Below are 17,044 nucleotides of genomic sequence, written 5' to 3'. Positions count from 1 at the left end.
TGCTGGAGGTGGGCTTGATGTTTCCTCTCTGCTATCAGTAGGGGTTCTGCTACTTCTTGGTGATTGGAAAGTTTCTATAGCTGAGGTCTGCTCTACGCTCTTGGTGGATGTACTTGGAGAAGGCTGAGAAAGGGTTGTTTCAGCTCTCGTCTTTCCCGTTTCGGTAACTGAAGTTGCTGGAGGTGGGCTTGACGTTTCCTCTGTGCTATCAGTGGGGGTTCTGCTACTTCTTGGTGATTGGAAAGTGTCTATAGCTGAGGTCTCCTCTACGCTCTTGATGGATGTACTTGGAGAAGGCTGAGAAAGCGTTGTTTCAGCTCTCGTCTTTCCCGTTTCGGTAACTGAAGTTCCTGGATGTGGGCTTGACATTTCCTCTGTACTATCAGTAGGGGTTTTGCTACTTATTGGTGAAGGGGAAATTTCTATAGCTGAGGTTTCCTCTACGCTCTTGGTCGATGTACCTAGAGAAGGCTGAGAAAACGTTTCAGCTGTCATCTTTCCCGTTTCGGTAACTGAAGTTGCTGAAGGTGAACTTGAGGTTTCCTCTATGCTCTCCGTAGGGGCTCCGCTGCTTGTTGGTGATTGGGAAGTTTCTATATATGAGGTCTCCTCTACGCTCTTGGTGGATGTACCTGGAGAAGTCTGAGAAACCGTTGTTTCAGCTCTCGTCTTTCCCGTTTCGGTAACTGAAGTTCTTGGAGGTGGGCTTGACGTTTCCTCTATGCTCTCTGTAGGGGCTCTGCTGCTTGTTTGTAATGCATCAGTTTGTTCAGCTGAGGTCTGCTCTACGCTCCTGGTGGATGTACTTGGAGAAGGCGGAGAAACCGTTGTTTCAGCTCTCGTCTTTCCCGTTTCGATCACTGAAGTTGCTGGAGGTGGGCTTGATGTTTCCTCTCTGCTATCAGTAGGGGTTCTGCTACTTCTTGGTGATTGGAAAGTTTCTATAGCTGAGGTCTGCTCTACGCTCTTGGTGGATGTACTTGGAGAAGCCTGAGAAAGGGTTGTTTCAGCTCTCGTCTTTCCCGTTTCGGTAACTGAAGTTGCTGGAGGTGTGCTTGACGTTTCCTCTGTGCTATCAGTAGGGGTTCTGCTACTTCTTGGTGATTGGAAAGTGTCTATAGCTGAGGTCTCCTCTACGCTCTTGGTGGATGTACTTGGAGAAGGCTGAGAAAGCGTTGTTTCAGCTCTCGTCTTTCCCGTTTCGGTAACTGAAGTTGCTGGAGGTGGGCTTGACGTTTCCTCTATGCTCTCTGTAAGGGCTCCGCTGCTTGTTTGTGATGTGTCAGTTTCTTCAGCTGAGGTCTGCTCTACGCTCCTGGTGGATGTACTTGGAGAAGGCTGAGAAACCGTTGTCTCAGCTCTCGTCTTTCCCGTTTCAGTAACTGAAGTTGCTGGAGGTGGGCTTGACGTTTCCTCTATGCTCTCAGTAGGGGCTCCGCTCCTTGTTGGTGATGCGGCAGTTTCTATAGCTGAGGTCTCCTCTATGCCCTTCGTGGATGTACTTGGAGAAGGCTGAGAAAACGTTGTTTCAGCTCTCGTCTTTCCCGTTTCAGTAACTGAAGTTGCTGGAGGTGGGCTTGACGTTTCCTCTATGCTCTCAGTAGGGGCTCCGCTGCTTGTTGGTGATTGGGAAGTTTCTATAGCTGAGGTCTCCTCTATGCCCTTCGTGGATGTACTTGGAGAAGGCTGAGAAAACGTTGTTTCAGCTCTCGTCTTTCCCGTTTCGATCACTGAAGTTGCTGGAGGTGGGCTTGATGTTTCCTCTCTGCTATCAGTAGGGGTTCTGCTACTTCTTGGTGATTGGAAAGTTTCTATAGCTGAGGTCTGCTCTACGCTCTTGGTGGATGTACTTGGAGAAGGCTGAGAAAGGGTTGTTTCAGCTCTCGTCTTTCCCGTTTCGGTAACTGAAGTTCCTGGATGTGGGCTTGACATTTCCTCTGTACTATCAGTAGGGGTTTTGCTACTTATTGGTGAAGGGGAAATTTCTATAGCTGAGGTTTCCTCTACGCTCTTGGTCGATGTACCTAGAGAAGGCTGAGAAAACGTTTCAGCTGTCATCTTTCCCGTTTCGGTAACTGAAGTTGCTGAAGGTGAACTTGAGGTTTCCTCTATGCTCTCCGTAGGGGCTCCGCTGCTTGTTGGTGATTGGGAAGTTTCTATATATGAGGTCTCCTCTACGCTCTTGGTGGATGTACCTGGAGAAGTCTGAGAAACCGTTGTTTCAGCTCTCGTCTTTCCCGTTTCGGTAACTGAAGTTCTTGGAGGTGGGCTTGACGTTTCCTCTATGCTCTCTGTAGGGGCTCTGCTGCTTGTTTGTAATGCATCAGTTTGTTCAGCTGAGGTCTGCTCTACGCTCCTGGTGGATGTACTTGGAGAAGGCGGAGAAACCGTTGTTTCAGCTCTCGTCTTTCCCGTTTCGATCACTGAAGTTGCTGGAGGTGGGCTTGATGTTTCCTCTCTGCTATCAGTAGGGGTTCTGCTACTTCTTGGTGATTGGAAAGTTTCTATAGCTGAGGTCTGCTCTACGCTCTTGGTGGATGTACTTGGAGAAGCCTGAGAAAGGGTTGTTTCAGCTCTCGTCTTTCCCGTTTCGGTAACTGAAGTTGCTGGAGGTGTGCTTGACGTTTCCTCTGTGCTATCAGTAGGGGTTCTGCTACTTCTTGGTGATTGGAAAGTGTCTATAGCTGAGGTCTCCTCTACGCTCTTGGTGGATGTACTTGGAGAAGGCTGAGAAAGCGTTGTTTCAGCTCTCGTCTTTCCCGTTTCGGTAACTGAAGTTGCTGGAGGTGGGCTTGACGTTTCCTCTATGCTCTCTGTAAGGGCTCCGCTGCTTGTTTGTGATGTGTCAGTTTCTTCAGCTGAGGTCTGCTCTACGCTCCTGGTGGACGTACTTGGAGAAGGCTGAGAAACCGTTGTCTCAGCTCTCGTCTTTCCCGTTTCAGTAACTGAAGTTGCTGGAGGTGGGCTTGACGTTTCCTCTATGCTCTCAGTAGGGGCTCCGCTCCTTGTTGGTGATGCGGCAGTTTCTATAGCTGAGGTCTCCTCTATGCCCTTCGTGGATGTACTTGGAGAAGGCTGAGAAAACGTTGTTTCAGCTCTCGTCTTTCCCGTTTCGATCACTGAAGTTGCTGGAGGTGGGCTTGATGTTTCCTCTCTGCTATCAGTAGGGGTTCTGCTACTTCTTGGTGATTGGAAAGTGTCTATAGCTGAGGTCTCCTCTACGCTCTTGGTGGATGTACTTGGAGAAGGCTGAGAAAGCGTTGTTTCAGCTTTCGTCTTTCCCGTTTCGGTAACTGAAGTTCCTGGAGGTGGGCTTGACATTTCCTCTGTACTATCAGTAGGGGTTTTGCTACTTATTGGTGAAGGGGAAATTTCTATAGCTGAGGTTTCCTCTACGCTCTTGGTCGATGTACCTAGAGAAGGCTGAGAAAACGTTTCAGCTGTCATCTTTCCCGTTTCGGTAACTGAAGTTGCTGAAGGTGAACTTGACGTTTCCTCTATGCTCTCCGTAGGGGCTCCGCTGCTTGTTGGTGATTGGGAAGTTTCTATATATGAGGTCTCCTCTACGCTCTTGGTGGATGTACCTGGAGAAGTCTGAGAAACCGTTGTTTCAGCTCTCGTCTTTCCCGTTTCGGTAACTGAAGTTCTTGGAGGTGGGCTTGACGTTTCCTCTATGCTCTCTGTAGGGGCTCCGCTGCTTGTTTGTGATGCGTCAGTTTCTTCAGCTGAGGTCAGCTCTACGCTCCTGGTGGATGTACTTGGAGAAGGCTGAGAAACCGTTGTCTCAGCTCTCGTCTTTCCCGTTTCAGTAACTGAAGTTGCTGGAGGTGGGCTTGACGTTTCCTCTATGCTCTCAGTAGGGGCTCCGCTCCTTGTTGGTGATGCGGCAGTTTCTTCAGATGAGGTCTGCTCTACGCTCTTGGTGGATGTACTTGGAGAAGGCTGAGAAAACGTTGTTTCAGCTCTCGTCTTTCCCGTTTCGGTAACTGAAGTTGCTGGAGGTGGGCTTGACGTTTCCTCTATGCTCTCTGTAGGGGCTCCGCTGCTTTTTGGTGATGTGGCAGTTTCTTCAGATGAGGTCTGCTCTACGCTCCTGGTGGATGTACTTGGAGAAGGCGGAGAAACCGCTGTTTCAGCTCTCATCTTTCCCGTTTCGGTAACTGAAGTTGCTGAAGGTGAACTTGACGTTTCCTCTATGCTCTCCGTAGGGGCTCCGCTGCTTGTTGGTGATTGGAAAGTTTCTATATATGAGGTCTCCTCTACGCTCTTGGTGGATGTACCTGGAGAAGTCTGAGAAACCGTTGTTTCAGCTCTCGTCTTTCCCGTTTCGGTAACTGAAGTTCCAGGAGGTGGGTTTGACGTTTCCTCTATGCTCTCTGTAGGGGCTCCGCTGCTTGTTGGTGATGTGGCAGTTTCTTCAGATGAGGTCTGCTCTACGCTCCTGGTGGATGTACTTGGAGAAGGCGGAGAAACCATTGTTTCAGCTCTCGTCTTTCCCGTTTCGGTAACTGAAGTTGCTGGAGGTGGGCTTGACGTTTCCTCTGTGCTATCAATAGGGGTTTTGCTACTTCTTGTTGATGGGAAAGTTTCTATACCTGAGGTCTCCTCTCCGCCCTTGGTGGATGTACTTGGAGAAGCCTGAGAAACCATTGTTTCAGCTGTCGTATTTTGCATTTCAGGAACTGAAGTTGCTGGAGGTGGGCTTGACGTTTCCTCTGTGCTATCAGTAGGGGCTCTGCTGCTTGTTTGTGATGCGTCAGTTTCTTCAGCTGAGGTCTGCTCTACGCTCTTGGTGGATGTACCTGGAGAAGGCAGAGAAACCGTTGTTTCAGCTCTCGTCTTTCCCGTTTCGGTAACTGAAGTTCCTGCAGGTGGACTTGATGTTTCCTCTATGCTCTCTGTAGGGGCTCCGCTGCTTGTTGGTGATGTGGCAGTTTCTTCAGCTGAGGTCTGCTCTACGCTCCTGGTGGATGTACTTGGAGAAGGCAGAGAAACCGTTGTTTCAGCTCTCGTCTTTCCTGTTTCGGTAACTGAAGTTGCTGGAGGTGGGCTTGACGTTTCCTCTGTGCTATCAGTAGGGGCTCTGCTGCTTGTTTGTGATGCGTCAGTTTCTTCAGCTGAGGTCTGCTCTACGCTCTTGGTGGATGTACCTGGAGAAGGCTGAGAAACCGTTGTTTCAGCTCTCGTCTTTCCCATTTTGGTACCTGAAGTTCCTGGAGGTGGGCTTGACGTTTCCTCCGTGCTATCAGTAGGGGTTCTGCTACTTCTTGGTGATTGGAAAGTTTCTATAGCTGAGGTCTGCTCTACGCTCTTGGTGGATGTACTTGGAGAAGGCTGAGAAAGGGTTGTTTCAGCTCTCGTCTTTCCCGTTTCGGTAACTGAAGTTGCTGGAGGTGGGCTTGAGGTTTCCTCTGTGCTATCAGTAGGGGTTTTGCTACTTATTGGTGATGGGGAAATTTCTATAGCTGAGGTTTCCTCTACGCTCTTGGGGGATGTACTTGGAGAAGCCTGAGAAACTGATGTTTCAGCTGTCGAATTTTGCCTTTCAGGAACTGAAGTTGCTGGAGGTGGGCTTGACGTTTCCTCTGTGCTATCAGTAGGGGTTTTGCTACTTATTGGTGATGGGGAAGTTTCTATAGCTGAGGTTTCCTTTACGCTCTTGGTGGATGTACCTGGAGAAGTCTGAGAAACCATTGTTTCAGCTCTCGTCTTTCCCGTTTCGGTAACTGAAGTTCCTGCAGGTGGACTTGATGTTTCCTCTATGCTCTCTGTAGGGGCTCCGCTGCTTGTTGGTGATTGGGAAGTTTCTATATCTGAGGTCTCCTCTACGCTCTTGGTGGATGTACCTGGAGAAGTCTGAGAAAACGTTGTTTCAGCTGTCATCTTTCCCGTTTCGGTAACTGAAGTTGCTGAAGGTGAACTTGACGTTTCCTCTATACTCTCCGTAGGGGTTCCGCTGCTTGTTGGTGATTGGGAAGTTTCTATATCTGAGGTCTGCTCTACGCTCTTGGTGGATGTACCTGGAGAAGGCTGAGAAACCGTTTTTTCAGCTCTCGTCTTTCCGATTTTGATAACTGAAGTTGCTGGAGGTGGGCTTGACGTTTCCTCTATGCTCTCTGTAGGGGCTCCGCTGCTTGTTTGTAATGCATCAGTTTGTTCAGCTGAGGTCTGCTCTACGCTCCTGGTGTATGTACTTGGAGAAGGCAGAGAAACCGTTGTTTCAGCTCTCGTCTTTCCCGTTTCGGTAATTGAAGTTGCTGGAGGTGGGCTTGACGTTTCCTCTGTGCTATCAGTAGGGGTTCTGCTACTTCTTGGTGATGGGAAAGTTTCTATAGCTAAGGTCTGCTGTACGCTCTTGGTGGATGTACTTGGAGAAGGCAGAGAAACCGTTGTTTCAGCTCTCGTCTTTCCTGTTTCGGTAACAGAAGTTGCTGGAGGTGTGCTTGACATTTCCTCTATGCTCTCCGTAGGGGCTCCGTTGCTTGTTGGCGATGCAGCAGTTACTGTAGCTGAGGTCTCCTCTACGTTCTTGGTGGATGTACCTGGAGAAGTCTGAGAAACGGTTGTTTCAGCTCTCGTCTTTCCCGTTTCGGTAACTGAAGTTGCTGTAGGTGGGCTTGACGTTTCCTCTATCTTCTCTGTAGGGGTTCTGCTACTTCTTGGTGATTGGGAAGTTTCTATACCTGAGGTCTCCTCTACGCTCTTGGTGGATGTACCTAGAGATGGCTGAGAAACTGTTGTTTCAGTTGTCGTCTTTCCCGTTTCGGTAATTGAAGTTGCTGGAGGTGGGCTTGACAATTCCTCTATGCTCTCTGTAGGGGTTCTGCTACTTCTTGGTGATGGGAAAGTTTCCATAGCTGAGGTCTGCTCTACGCTCTTGGTGGATGTACTTGGAGAAGGCTGAGAAACCGTTGTTTCACCTGTCATCTTTCCCATTTCGGTAACTGAAGTTGCTGGAGGTGGGCTTGATGTTTCCTCTATCCTCTCTGTAGGGGCTCCGCTGCTTGTTGGTGATGTGGCAATTTCTTCAGCTGAGGTCTGCTCTTCGCTCTTGGTGGATGTACCTGGAGAAGACTGAGAAACCGTGGTTTCAGCTGTCGTCTTTCCCATTTCTGTAACTGAAGTTCCTGGAGGTGGGCTTGATGTTTCCTCTGTGCTATCATTAGGTGTTCTGCTACTTCTTAGTGATGCGGCAGTTTCTTCAGCTGAGGTCCCCGCTCCACTCTTGGTGGAAGTAAGTGGAGTCGGCAGTGAAACTGTTTTTTTTTGTTGAAGTGATATATTGGGAGTATCATTAATGAGAATGTTAAATATTGGCAAAGTCAAATAAACGTAAAATTTCTATACGAAAGGGGAATGTTGAAGTTTACAATGACAGCAAAGACACTAACATTGAATGTTTTTTCGAAGTTATATATTTATCGAAACGGCATCACTTATGCAGACATGGTGTTCGGTTATTTGTAAAACAACATTTCCTTATTTGGATTATTTACAAAGGCATATATTTTTTGCACCAATAGTGCAATCATAAATTAAGCAAACCATTTTTAATTGGATGTATTTAAATTGGAAATACATCAGGATCACATGGATTTTCCATTAAATGGTACAAGACATATGTTGACTTATTAGAACCAATGCTTTCCCATTATATGTAGAGATACTTGATAAATGTATTTTATCAAGTATCTCTACATAGAGGAGGGTGAAAGGTTGTTTTCTGCTGCTCCAGAGAAGCGGACACGGAGCAATGGATTCAAACTACAAGAAAGAAGCTTCCACCTAAACATTAGGAAGAACTTCCTCACAGTAAGAGCTGTTCGACAGTGGAATTTGCTGCCAAGAAGTGTGGTGGAGTCTCCTTCTTTGGTGGTCTTTAAGCGGAGGCTTGACAGCCATATGTCAAGAATGCTTTGATGGTGTTTCCTGCTTGGCAGGGGGTTGGACTGGATGGCCCTTGTGGTCTCTTCCAACTCTATGATTCTATCAAGCTTATATTACAATTATACCCAAACCAGATGAAGACCACACATTTTGTGCGAACGTTTGAGCTATATCCCTAACAAATCCCGATATGAAGATTTTAACATCGACTTTTGCATATAGAATTCATCAAGTAATATCAGCGGGTTTTGAGAATGATTAAACTGGTTTTATAATAATGAAATAGGCAGCAGATAATATTGTTAGTGGTGGATTTGATAGATTTAAATAAAAATATTGATCCATTTTTAATTCAATCACTAAACTGGTGACTGGGAGTGGCCGCCAAGACCACGTAACACCATCTTGAAAGACCTAAATTGGCTCCCAGTATGTTTCCGAGCACAATTCAAAGTGTTGCTGCTGACCTTTAAAGCCCTAAGCGGCCTCGGTCCTATATACCTGAAGGAGTGTCTCCACCCCCATCGTTCTGCCCAGACACTGAGGTCCAGTCCCGCAGGCCTTCAGGCACTTCCCTCGCTGCGAGAAGCCAAGTTACAGGGAACCAGGCAGAGGGCCTTCTCGGTAGTGGCACCCGCCCTGTTGAACGCCCAAAAAGCAGAGACATCACCTTGCCGACGAAGGTCCGTATAGTTAAAGCTATGGTTTTCCCAGTAGTGATGTATGGAAGTGAGAGCTGGACCATAAAGAAGGCTGATCGCCGAAGAATTGATGCTTTTGAATTATGGTGCTGGAGGAGACTCTTGAGAGTCCCATGGACTGCTAGAAGATCAAACCTATCAATTCTTAAGGAAATCAGCCCTGAGTGCTCCCTGGAAGGACAGATCGTGAAGCTGAGGCTCCAATACTTTGGCCACCTCATGAGAAGAGAAGAATCCTTGGAAAAGACCCTGATGTTGGGAAAGATTGAGGGCACTAGGAGAAGGGGACGACAGAGGACAAGATGGTTGGACAGTGTTCTCGAAGCTACGAACATGAGTTTGACCAAACTACGGGAGGCAGTGCAAGACAGGAGTGCCTGGCGTGCTATGGTCCATGGGGTCACGAAGAGTCGGACACGACTAAACGACTAAACAACAACAACAATATTGTTAGTGGTGGATTTGATAGATTTAAATAAAAATATTGATCCATTTTTAATTCAATCACTAAACTGGTGACTGGGAGTGGCCGCCAAGACCACGTAACACCATCTTGAAAGACCTAAATTGGCTCCCAGTATGTTTCCGAGCACAATTCAAAGTGTTGCTGCTGACCTTTAAAGCCCTAAGCGGCCTCGGTCCTATATACCTGAAGGAGTGTCTCCACCCCCATCGTTCTGCCCAGACACTGAGGTCCAGTCCCGCAGGCCTTCAGGCACTTCCCTCGCTGCGAGAAGCCAAGTTACAGGGAACCAGGCAGAGGGCCTTCTCGGTAGTGGCACCCGCCCTGTTGAACGCCCTCCCATCAGATGTCAAAGAGAAAAACAACTACCAGACTTTTAGGAAACATCTGAAGGCAGCCCTGTTTAGCGAAGCTTTTAGTTTAATAGATTATTGTAATTTAATGTTTGTTGGAAGCCGCCCAGAGTGGCTGGGGAAACCCAGCCAGATGGGCGGGGTATAAATAATAAATATTAATATTAATAATTATAGATGCTAAAAAGGCTTTTGACAAAAAATAATAATAGTATATGGAGGTAGCTTTAACCAAATTTGGTTTCTTTTTGGATTTTATAAAATACAGTAGATTAAATAGATTAAAGTAATTTCTGACTCATCTATCTCTAGAGTTCATGCGGATGGCATTATGTCTGCCCCCTTTCGACTAGCTCGAGGGACTAGGCAAAGATGCCCACTTTTACCTTTGCTTTTCAATATTTGTTTACAACCCCTAGCTTGCGCTATGTCCAAGTCAGACCAGTTTTTACCTACTGGTGCCCAATTAGGTAAAGAAGTGATTATTCATTCACTTAAAAAGGTAAAGGGACCCCTGACCATTAGGTCCAGTCATGACCAACTATGGGGTTGCGGCACTCATCTCACGTTATTGGCCAAGGGAGTCGGCGTACAGCTTCCGGGTCATGTGGCCAGCATGACTAAGCCGCTTCTGGCGAACCAGAGCAGCGCACGGAAATGCCGTTTACCTTCCCAACGGAGTGGTACCTATTTATCTACTTGCACTTTGACGTGCTTTCGAACTGCTAGGTTGGCAGGAGCTAGGTTGGCAGGAGCTGCGACCGAGTAACGGGAGCTCACCCCATCGCAGGGATTCGAACCGCCGACCTTCTGATCAACAAGCCCTAGGCTCTGTGGTTTAACCCACAGCGCCACCTGCATCCCCTCATTCACTTAAGGAATATCAATTCTGTGTTTGCTCAGAGTCTATTAAATATATAGATATCTAAAGAAGAAATTGACAGATGGGAGTCATTAAACTTTACCTTATAGGTTTGTTTGTACTTTATTCTATATTCTATTTTTGAAAAATTAATAAAAAAAAATGAAAAATTAATAAAAAATGATATTTAAAAAAAGGAAAGGATGCACACACTCTAAATATTATTCCCACATCTATATTCTGAGATATTCTCAGAATATTCTATATTCTATATTCTGCCATTTTTAATATATCTGGAACATTTTTCCAAAAGATAAACTCCCTATTTAGGAAATGTCTTTGGGGCCTAGCAACCCTCAGAATATCTGTGCAGAAAATGCAGACTCTCCAAGTGCCCAATTTTCCAGGGACAGTCCCAGATTTACAGAAGCCGTCCCGGTTTTCCTTAGAACATTCTTATTTTCTTCAGAGAAATGTTGGAGGGTCTGGAGTTATCCATCCCCCAAGCCATCTGAAGGCAGCCCTGTGTAGGGAAGTTTCTTATTTCTATTTTTATTTCATGCAATTCTTAAAATGTTTAATGTTTTATTATGTTTTTATGAATGTTTTATTATGTTTTTATGAATGTTGGAAGCTGCTCAGAGTGGCTGGGGGAACCCAGTCAGGTGGGTGGGGTATAAATAGTAAAATTATTATTATGGAATAGGACGTTCCTGTTTCCATTGGATACATTTTGGAGGGTATGGAAAATGCAGTTGCAAATTAAAGGGGGTTGGGCTAAGATGACCCTCGAGGTCCCTTCCAACTGTACCACTCTATGATTCCAAGTTTTTCATGCCTGTTCATTGCAATGGGTCTACTCTGAGTAGGGACTTTGTTCGCTGCAACCCTTTGTGCCTGCCCCTCCTCTCCACCCCAGGCCTCTCCACCTTGCAGGGATGACTCAGGGAGCCTGTCATTCACATTCCCCCCCCTCCCACACACACACCTGGTTGCCTAGCAATGGCATAGCAGCTGGATCCTTGACCAAACTCTCTTTGAACTTTTAAGCCGCTCTCTTTTGTCCCTGCCGCTCTTTTGATCGTCCCTTGAAACTAAGCAAACAAGTGCCCAGCCTCGCACAAGTCCTGCAGTGAAGGGCCTCGTGCTACATTGCAGAGGATAGCCAGGATACAGCCCTCCGGACAACCCTGGACTACAGATCCCATCGTGCCTGCCCTACAGTCACGCTGGCTGATGGGAGTAGGAGTCCAACAAAATCAGGAAGGCTACAAGTTCGCCATCTAGTATGATAAAACACATTCTCAGTTGGTAGAGCATGAAACTCTTAATTTCAGGGCCGTGGGCTCGAGCTCCATGTTGGAGAAAAGATCCCTGCATTGCAGTGGGTTGGGCTAGATGACCCTTAGGATCCATTCCAACTCTACTGTTATATATTCCGTGGTCTGTGTTTGCCTGAGCTTGAGTCTGGACTAAGGATTCTGAGCTGTGTTCTGATTCAATACATGATATCCAATCACAGAACTTTTCAGGATTTCGGCCTTCTGCCATTGGCCCTTAAATTCTGAGTCATAATTTGCAGCTTTGATGTTTAGGCAGCCAATCACGTTGGGAGTGGGAGTGGCCCAGGCCTTCAAAAAAGGAAGCAGTTGCTTTGCGCCTGTTGTCCAGTTCTGTTAGTTCAATAAAGGTTCTTGCTGTTTTCATTGGGTCTTGCCAGTGATAAATAATCTTTTTGTCATGGGGGGGGGGCTGGGGGCTGGGGTGGATATACACCAAATGCCTGAGCCATAAATCTACCCATATTTGAAATCAATAATCCAGATCATTGTCTGCTTGAGTTTATTAATCACATTTTACATTTAGCCACTGAGACGGGCACTGCGACTGCGCCCACAATAAACAAGCAAACAAACAGACTTTGTAGTGAGTCCCCCTACCTTTTTTTCCGGAAAAAAGCACTGGTTATTGTTGTTTTAGAAAAGGAAGTCCCTATTTTCATCAGAGAAATGTTGGGCGGTATGTAAGATCTGGACTCTCTATCCCTACTCAGGTGTAAATATAGGGAGAAGTCATATTTCTTAAAGCTACAACAGCCTCTGCTGTGTCTTGATTCTCAAGGCGACATAGACCCCTAAAAAAAAACACCTGTGGAATTTTGCCACCGCTCTGCAGAAAGGGGGGGGGGCAAACTTTTGTAACACTATTTTCAGGGAACAAAAGTGAGTGATGTAACACCAGTTTTAATCTCCTGAGATCAGCAGAGGGATGTCCCTGCGATGCAGAAACATTCTTTCTTTGCCCCATAGTAGAGATCATAATCTATATTTTTGGAGTCAGTGTGTTTAGAGTAGGACAGAGTGTGGGAAGGAAAATGCAGATCTACATGCAGAAACAGCCACACAGCTCCCCAAGTATTGTGTGCCTCAAGGAAAGGCAGGCCTTTTAAAATCATCATTTTATTTGACTGGGAATTCCTGTTTGTAGTAGGGTAACACCTGGGCATCGGAAGATTCAGATCAGGCGAAGCAAAGTACTCCTTCCCACACCACACACGAAAAATCTATATACTGTATATAAAAAAATGTAAAAATGGTGAAAGTGTGGGCTCCACTTTTCTCCATAACCGCTTGACCAATCGTCCTGAAATTTGGACACAACGATCCATGCCACTCCCCAAGTGTTTGCAGGGGAAAAAATCCCTCAAATCTCACACCTGTGCAGGTAGAAACCTGCTTTTCCACCAAGTAAAACAGCGCCCTCAAGTGGAATTCCTCCCACAGTACACCCCCTCCCTTCCTGTGAAATCTACACCACACCCACAAACCAAATACTGTAATGACATCATCAACCAAGTATCTGAAACTACCAAGGCGGCCATTACCAGACCCCTAGGCCCTGCCAGGCTGCTAGGCCCCCACTAGGCCCGGGGGGGGGGAGCATGAGCGCCCGGATTGCAGGTCGCACCACAGCCTTTGTTTTATGTAGGCCCCTGCGAGGCTGCTAGGCCCCCACTAGGCCCAGGGGGGGAGAGGGCAAGCGCATGGATCTCAGGCCGCAGCACAGCCTTTATTTTATGTAGCCCCCTGCCAGGCTGCCAGGCCCCCACTAGGCCTGGGGGGGAGGGCGAATGCCTGGGTCACAGGACGCAGCATGGCCTTTGTTTTATATAGGCTCCTGCCAGGCCCCCACTAGGCCCGGGGGGAATAACCCACAGCAACACACTTGGGGGCACGGCAAGGGGTTTTTAATTAAAATTTAGCGGGCGTTGTGTCACATGCGAGGCTCCGGCGGCCATTTTAAGTAAGGGCACTCATGCCCTTTTAACCTACGCTTTATACTATGCCTGATTGCAAGCCTCTGTGTCTTTAAAAAAAACAACCATGCACTTTCTCTCCCCAGTTTAAGTCCTCAGATATTTGCAGTGGCCACCCCCCCCCCCCCATTTACAATCTCCTACCTTCCCCATGCCACTTCCTGGGTTTTATGGAACCAAACAGCTCAGGTGCTTCGTACCTCGCCTTCTGTTGCTACGGGGCTGTGGGTCTTCACTATTTGATTCCCCCCCTCCAGTCGGGATTATTAAAGTAGTTCTCTAGGTTCTCTGGGTCACCTACTCCAAAATTAGAAAATCCAAATAACAAAACACACACACACACACACACACACACACACACACACACACACACACACCAAAACACACAACAACGCCCAAATCATACAATACCCACCAAAATAAATGACAACCACAAAAATAAAATTAGCCAATAATAACTTCTCCTTCTCATGTTCTTATCTCAAAATTTTTTAATCTAAATATATAAAAATGCTCACGATGCGTGCGCAGGGGCCAATGTATGGCGATACAGGGGGGAGAGGACAACACTCCCCGGGGAAAACAGAGGGAAGGGTGTCCTGCTGAAACACAGGGATGAGCCAGGGGATTGGAGGGAGGAGGGGCGGGATACGCCATGGATTGGGACAGGGTGGGGGGAATCACAGGGATGACCCACAGCAACGCATGGCCGGGCCAGCTAGTATTTTATAAAAACTAATTTTGAAAAAGGAGGGGTGTTGTGGTTTACACAAAGGAGGACCTCTGTTTATACATCTCGCCTTCCGCTTCAACCGCTCTTTGTTTCCAAAACAGCAAAGATGTCGCAAAGCTTCACTACCCGACAAGTTGGCAGAGTAACACCAACTGGGAAACCCGTTTCTAATTGCCTTTTATGCTTTGGGTTTCAGTGAGTGACACACAGGTGAGCTGACTCATACAGCCCATCGCTCCATCCAGCTCATTGGGTTATTTATTCATTTATACATTTTCCAGTTTTCCGCTTGTACATCATACATTTCCATTACCGATGGTTACTCTATGGAATTCCCAAGCCAGCACTCCATGGCATTTTATATAAGCCTTCTTTTGCTGCAATTCACCCTATTTCCTCCCATCAATTCCTTTGTTATTCTTAGCTGTTGCTCATATAATTATTCCTACTTGTAGGTTAATTTTGGTGTCATCTCTCTTTAAATACTCTCCAAAAAAAATTCCACTCGTCTCTTAGCTGCTTCTCATCCTGATTCCTTATTTCCACTGTCATATTTCCTAGATTTGCTTCTTCTATCAGTTTATTCAGCCACTGTTCTTCTGTTGGAATTTCTCTTTCTTTCCGTATTCTGGCATATACTGTCCTGGCAGCTGCTGTTGCATAAAGAAATATGCTGTTGCATAAAGAAATAGTGCTTTCTTTGGAATCTCGTCAACTATTATACCCAGGAAGAAGGTGTTGGGTTTTTTAAAAGAAATGTAGATTTAAATGTCTTTTTAAATTCCACATAGACCATCTCCCAATAATATTTGGCATATTTGCACGACCATCCAATGTGGTCATTGTTATCGGCACTTACTGGCAACAAACTATAGGAACAGCAGAAGCAACTGGGAAGGGAGAAGAGGAAATTGTTTTATAAGTTTTACATGCGAAGGTCATAGCGGGGTTTGAAGTGTAGGAAAACAGCAATATATATATAAAGAAACGTGTTTGAGAGGGTGAAATTAGATAAGAAGGAAAATTAGAAACATAGAGGTGGAAGGGACCTCAAGAGTAATCAAGTCCAGCCCCCTGCAACGCAGGAATCTCAGCTAAAGCATTCGTGACCGAGGGTATAGATCAGGCATCCCCAAACTTCGGCCCTCCAGATGTTTTGGACTACAATTCCCATCATCCCTGACCACTGGTCCTCTTAGCTAGGGATCATGGGAGTTGTAGGCCAAAACATCTGGAGGGCCGCAGGTTGGGGATGCCTGGTATAGATGTTGAAGGGAGCCTTAAAACACAACTGTATATATCCATGTTGGAGGGTATGGAGTTCTCTGACCATTGATCCATCTGAAGGCAGCCCTGTATAGCGAAGTTTTTCTAATGTTTAACGTTTTGTTATGTTTTTATATATGTTGGGAGCCACCCAGAGTGGCTGGGGCAGCCCAGTCAGATGGACAGGGTATTAATAATAATAATAATAATAATAATAATAATAATAATAATAATAATATAGAAAAGTACACCCCTATTTTCATCAGAGAAATGTTGGAGTGTCTGGGTTGGACGGCCATCTGCCAGGAATTCTTTTGCTGTGGTTCCTGCATTGCAGGGGGTTGAACTAGATGACCCTTGGGGGTCCCTTCCAACTCTACCATTCTATGATCCCATTAGATGTGACGCAAAACCTAAATACCAGAAGACTCTCAGATCGTAGCCTGTAAAACCTGCTCAGAGCAGGCCCACTGAGTTAGCAACAGTCCCTGGGTTTCATCGGGTCTACTCTGAGTAGGACATAATCGGGCACGCTGAAACTCTCCCAGACCTATTGGAAATAATGCATCCAAGTCAGCGATGCCCATTTATTTTAATGGGTCTACTCCAAGGGTGGCTGACACTGGCTACACTCATGATCGCAGACAGCCGGTTGTTTGAATCCACACACGTGCAGGCACATTTTTTTAAAGCCTGCCCTAGCCCAAACACCTGTGGTTACTGGAAGACTAACAAATCAGTGTGTTTATTGTGTTCTTTTCGGTTCTGCTTCATTACACCTGGAGGATTTATAACATTCCGAAGGGCACTTGATTTATTTGTGAGTTGCATTTCCTTATCTGATGGGCTCTTTGCCAGCGGATGGACTGAGGAAATGGAGGTTTGAAGGGGTCTCTCCCTGGGTGGTCTCGGACCAGTGGATTCCCCCCACGAACACACACACACAAAATGGGGACATTAACACACACACACACACACACACACACACACACACACACACACACACAAACAAACCATGAGCTTATATTCAACATTTTGCCCTTCCAGGAGGGTGGAAGGGTTGTAGCTCAGTAGCAGGACCCCTGCTTGGCATGCAGAAGGTCCCAGGTGCAATCCCAGGCATCTGCAAGAAAGACTGGGCAAGACTTCCCTGCCTGAAACTCTGCACGGCCATAACCAGCCAGTCACTTTGCAGCTAGATGGGGCAGTTGGTCCGACTCAGTATAAAACAGCTTCCTTTAGTCCTACATTTACAATCATGAGATCTGGAAACTTGGGTTTTTTATGGTTTAGAGGCAGAGTGCCTGCTTTGCATGCAGAAGGTCCTAGGTGTCCTCAGGGGCATCTCCAGGCAGGGGTGGTGGTGCTGGGGAAAGACTCTGCCAGAAACCCTGTAGAGAGCTGCTGCCAGTCAGAGCAGACAATGCTGGTCTAAATGAATCGGTCTCTTGGCTCTGTCCAAT

General features: G+C 46.6%; 1 protein-coding gene across 1 annotated transcript in view; it reads right to left on the bottom strand.

Moving 5' to 3' along the window:
* The window catches only part of LOC118078488 (uncharacterized), a 162,445-nt gene that overhangs the window by 144,202 nt on the left and 1,199 nt on the right, over nucleotides 1–17,044 (bottom strand). The window contains exon 2 of the mRNA XM_088671363.1: nucleotides 4,039–7,256. Coding sequence (XP_088527489.1) covers nucleotides 4,039–7,256 — 3,218 coding nt within the window. The remainder of the gene's footprint in view (nucleotides 1–4,038; nucleotides 7,257–17,044) is intronic.

Source organism: Zootoca vivipara, chromosome 6 (genome assembly GCF_965207765.1).
Source record: "Zootoca vivipara chromosome 6, rZooViv2.hap1.1, whole genome shotgun sequence".
NCBI lineage: Eukaryota > Metazoa > Chordata > Lepidosauria > Squamata > Lacertidae > Zootoca > Zootoca vivipara.
Note: the sequence above shows the minus strand (reverse complement) of the source record. Positions and strands in the feature narration are given on the sequence as shown.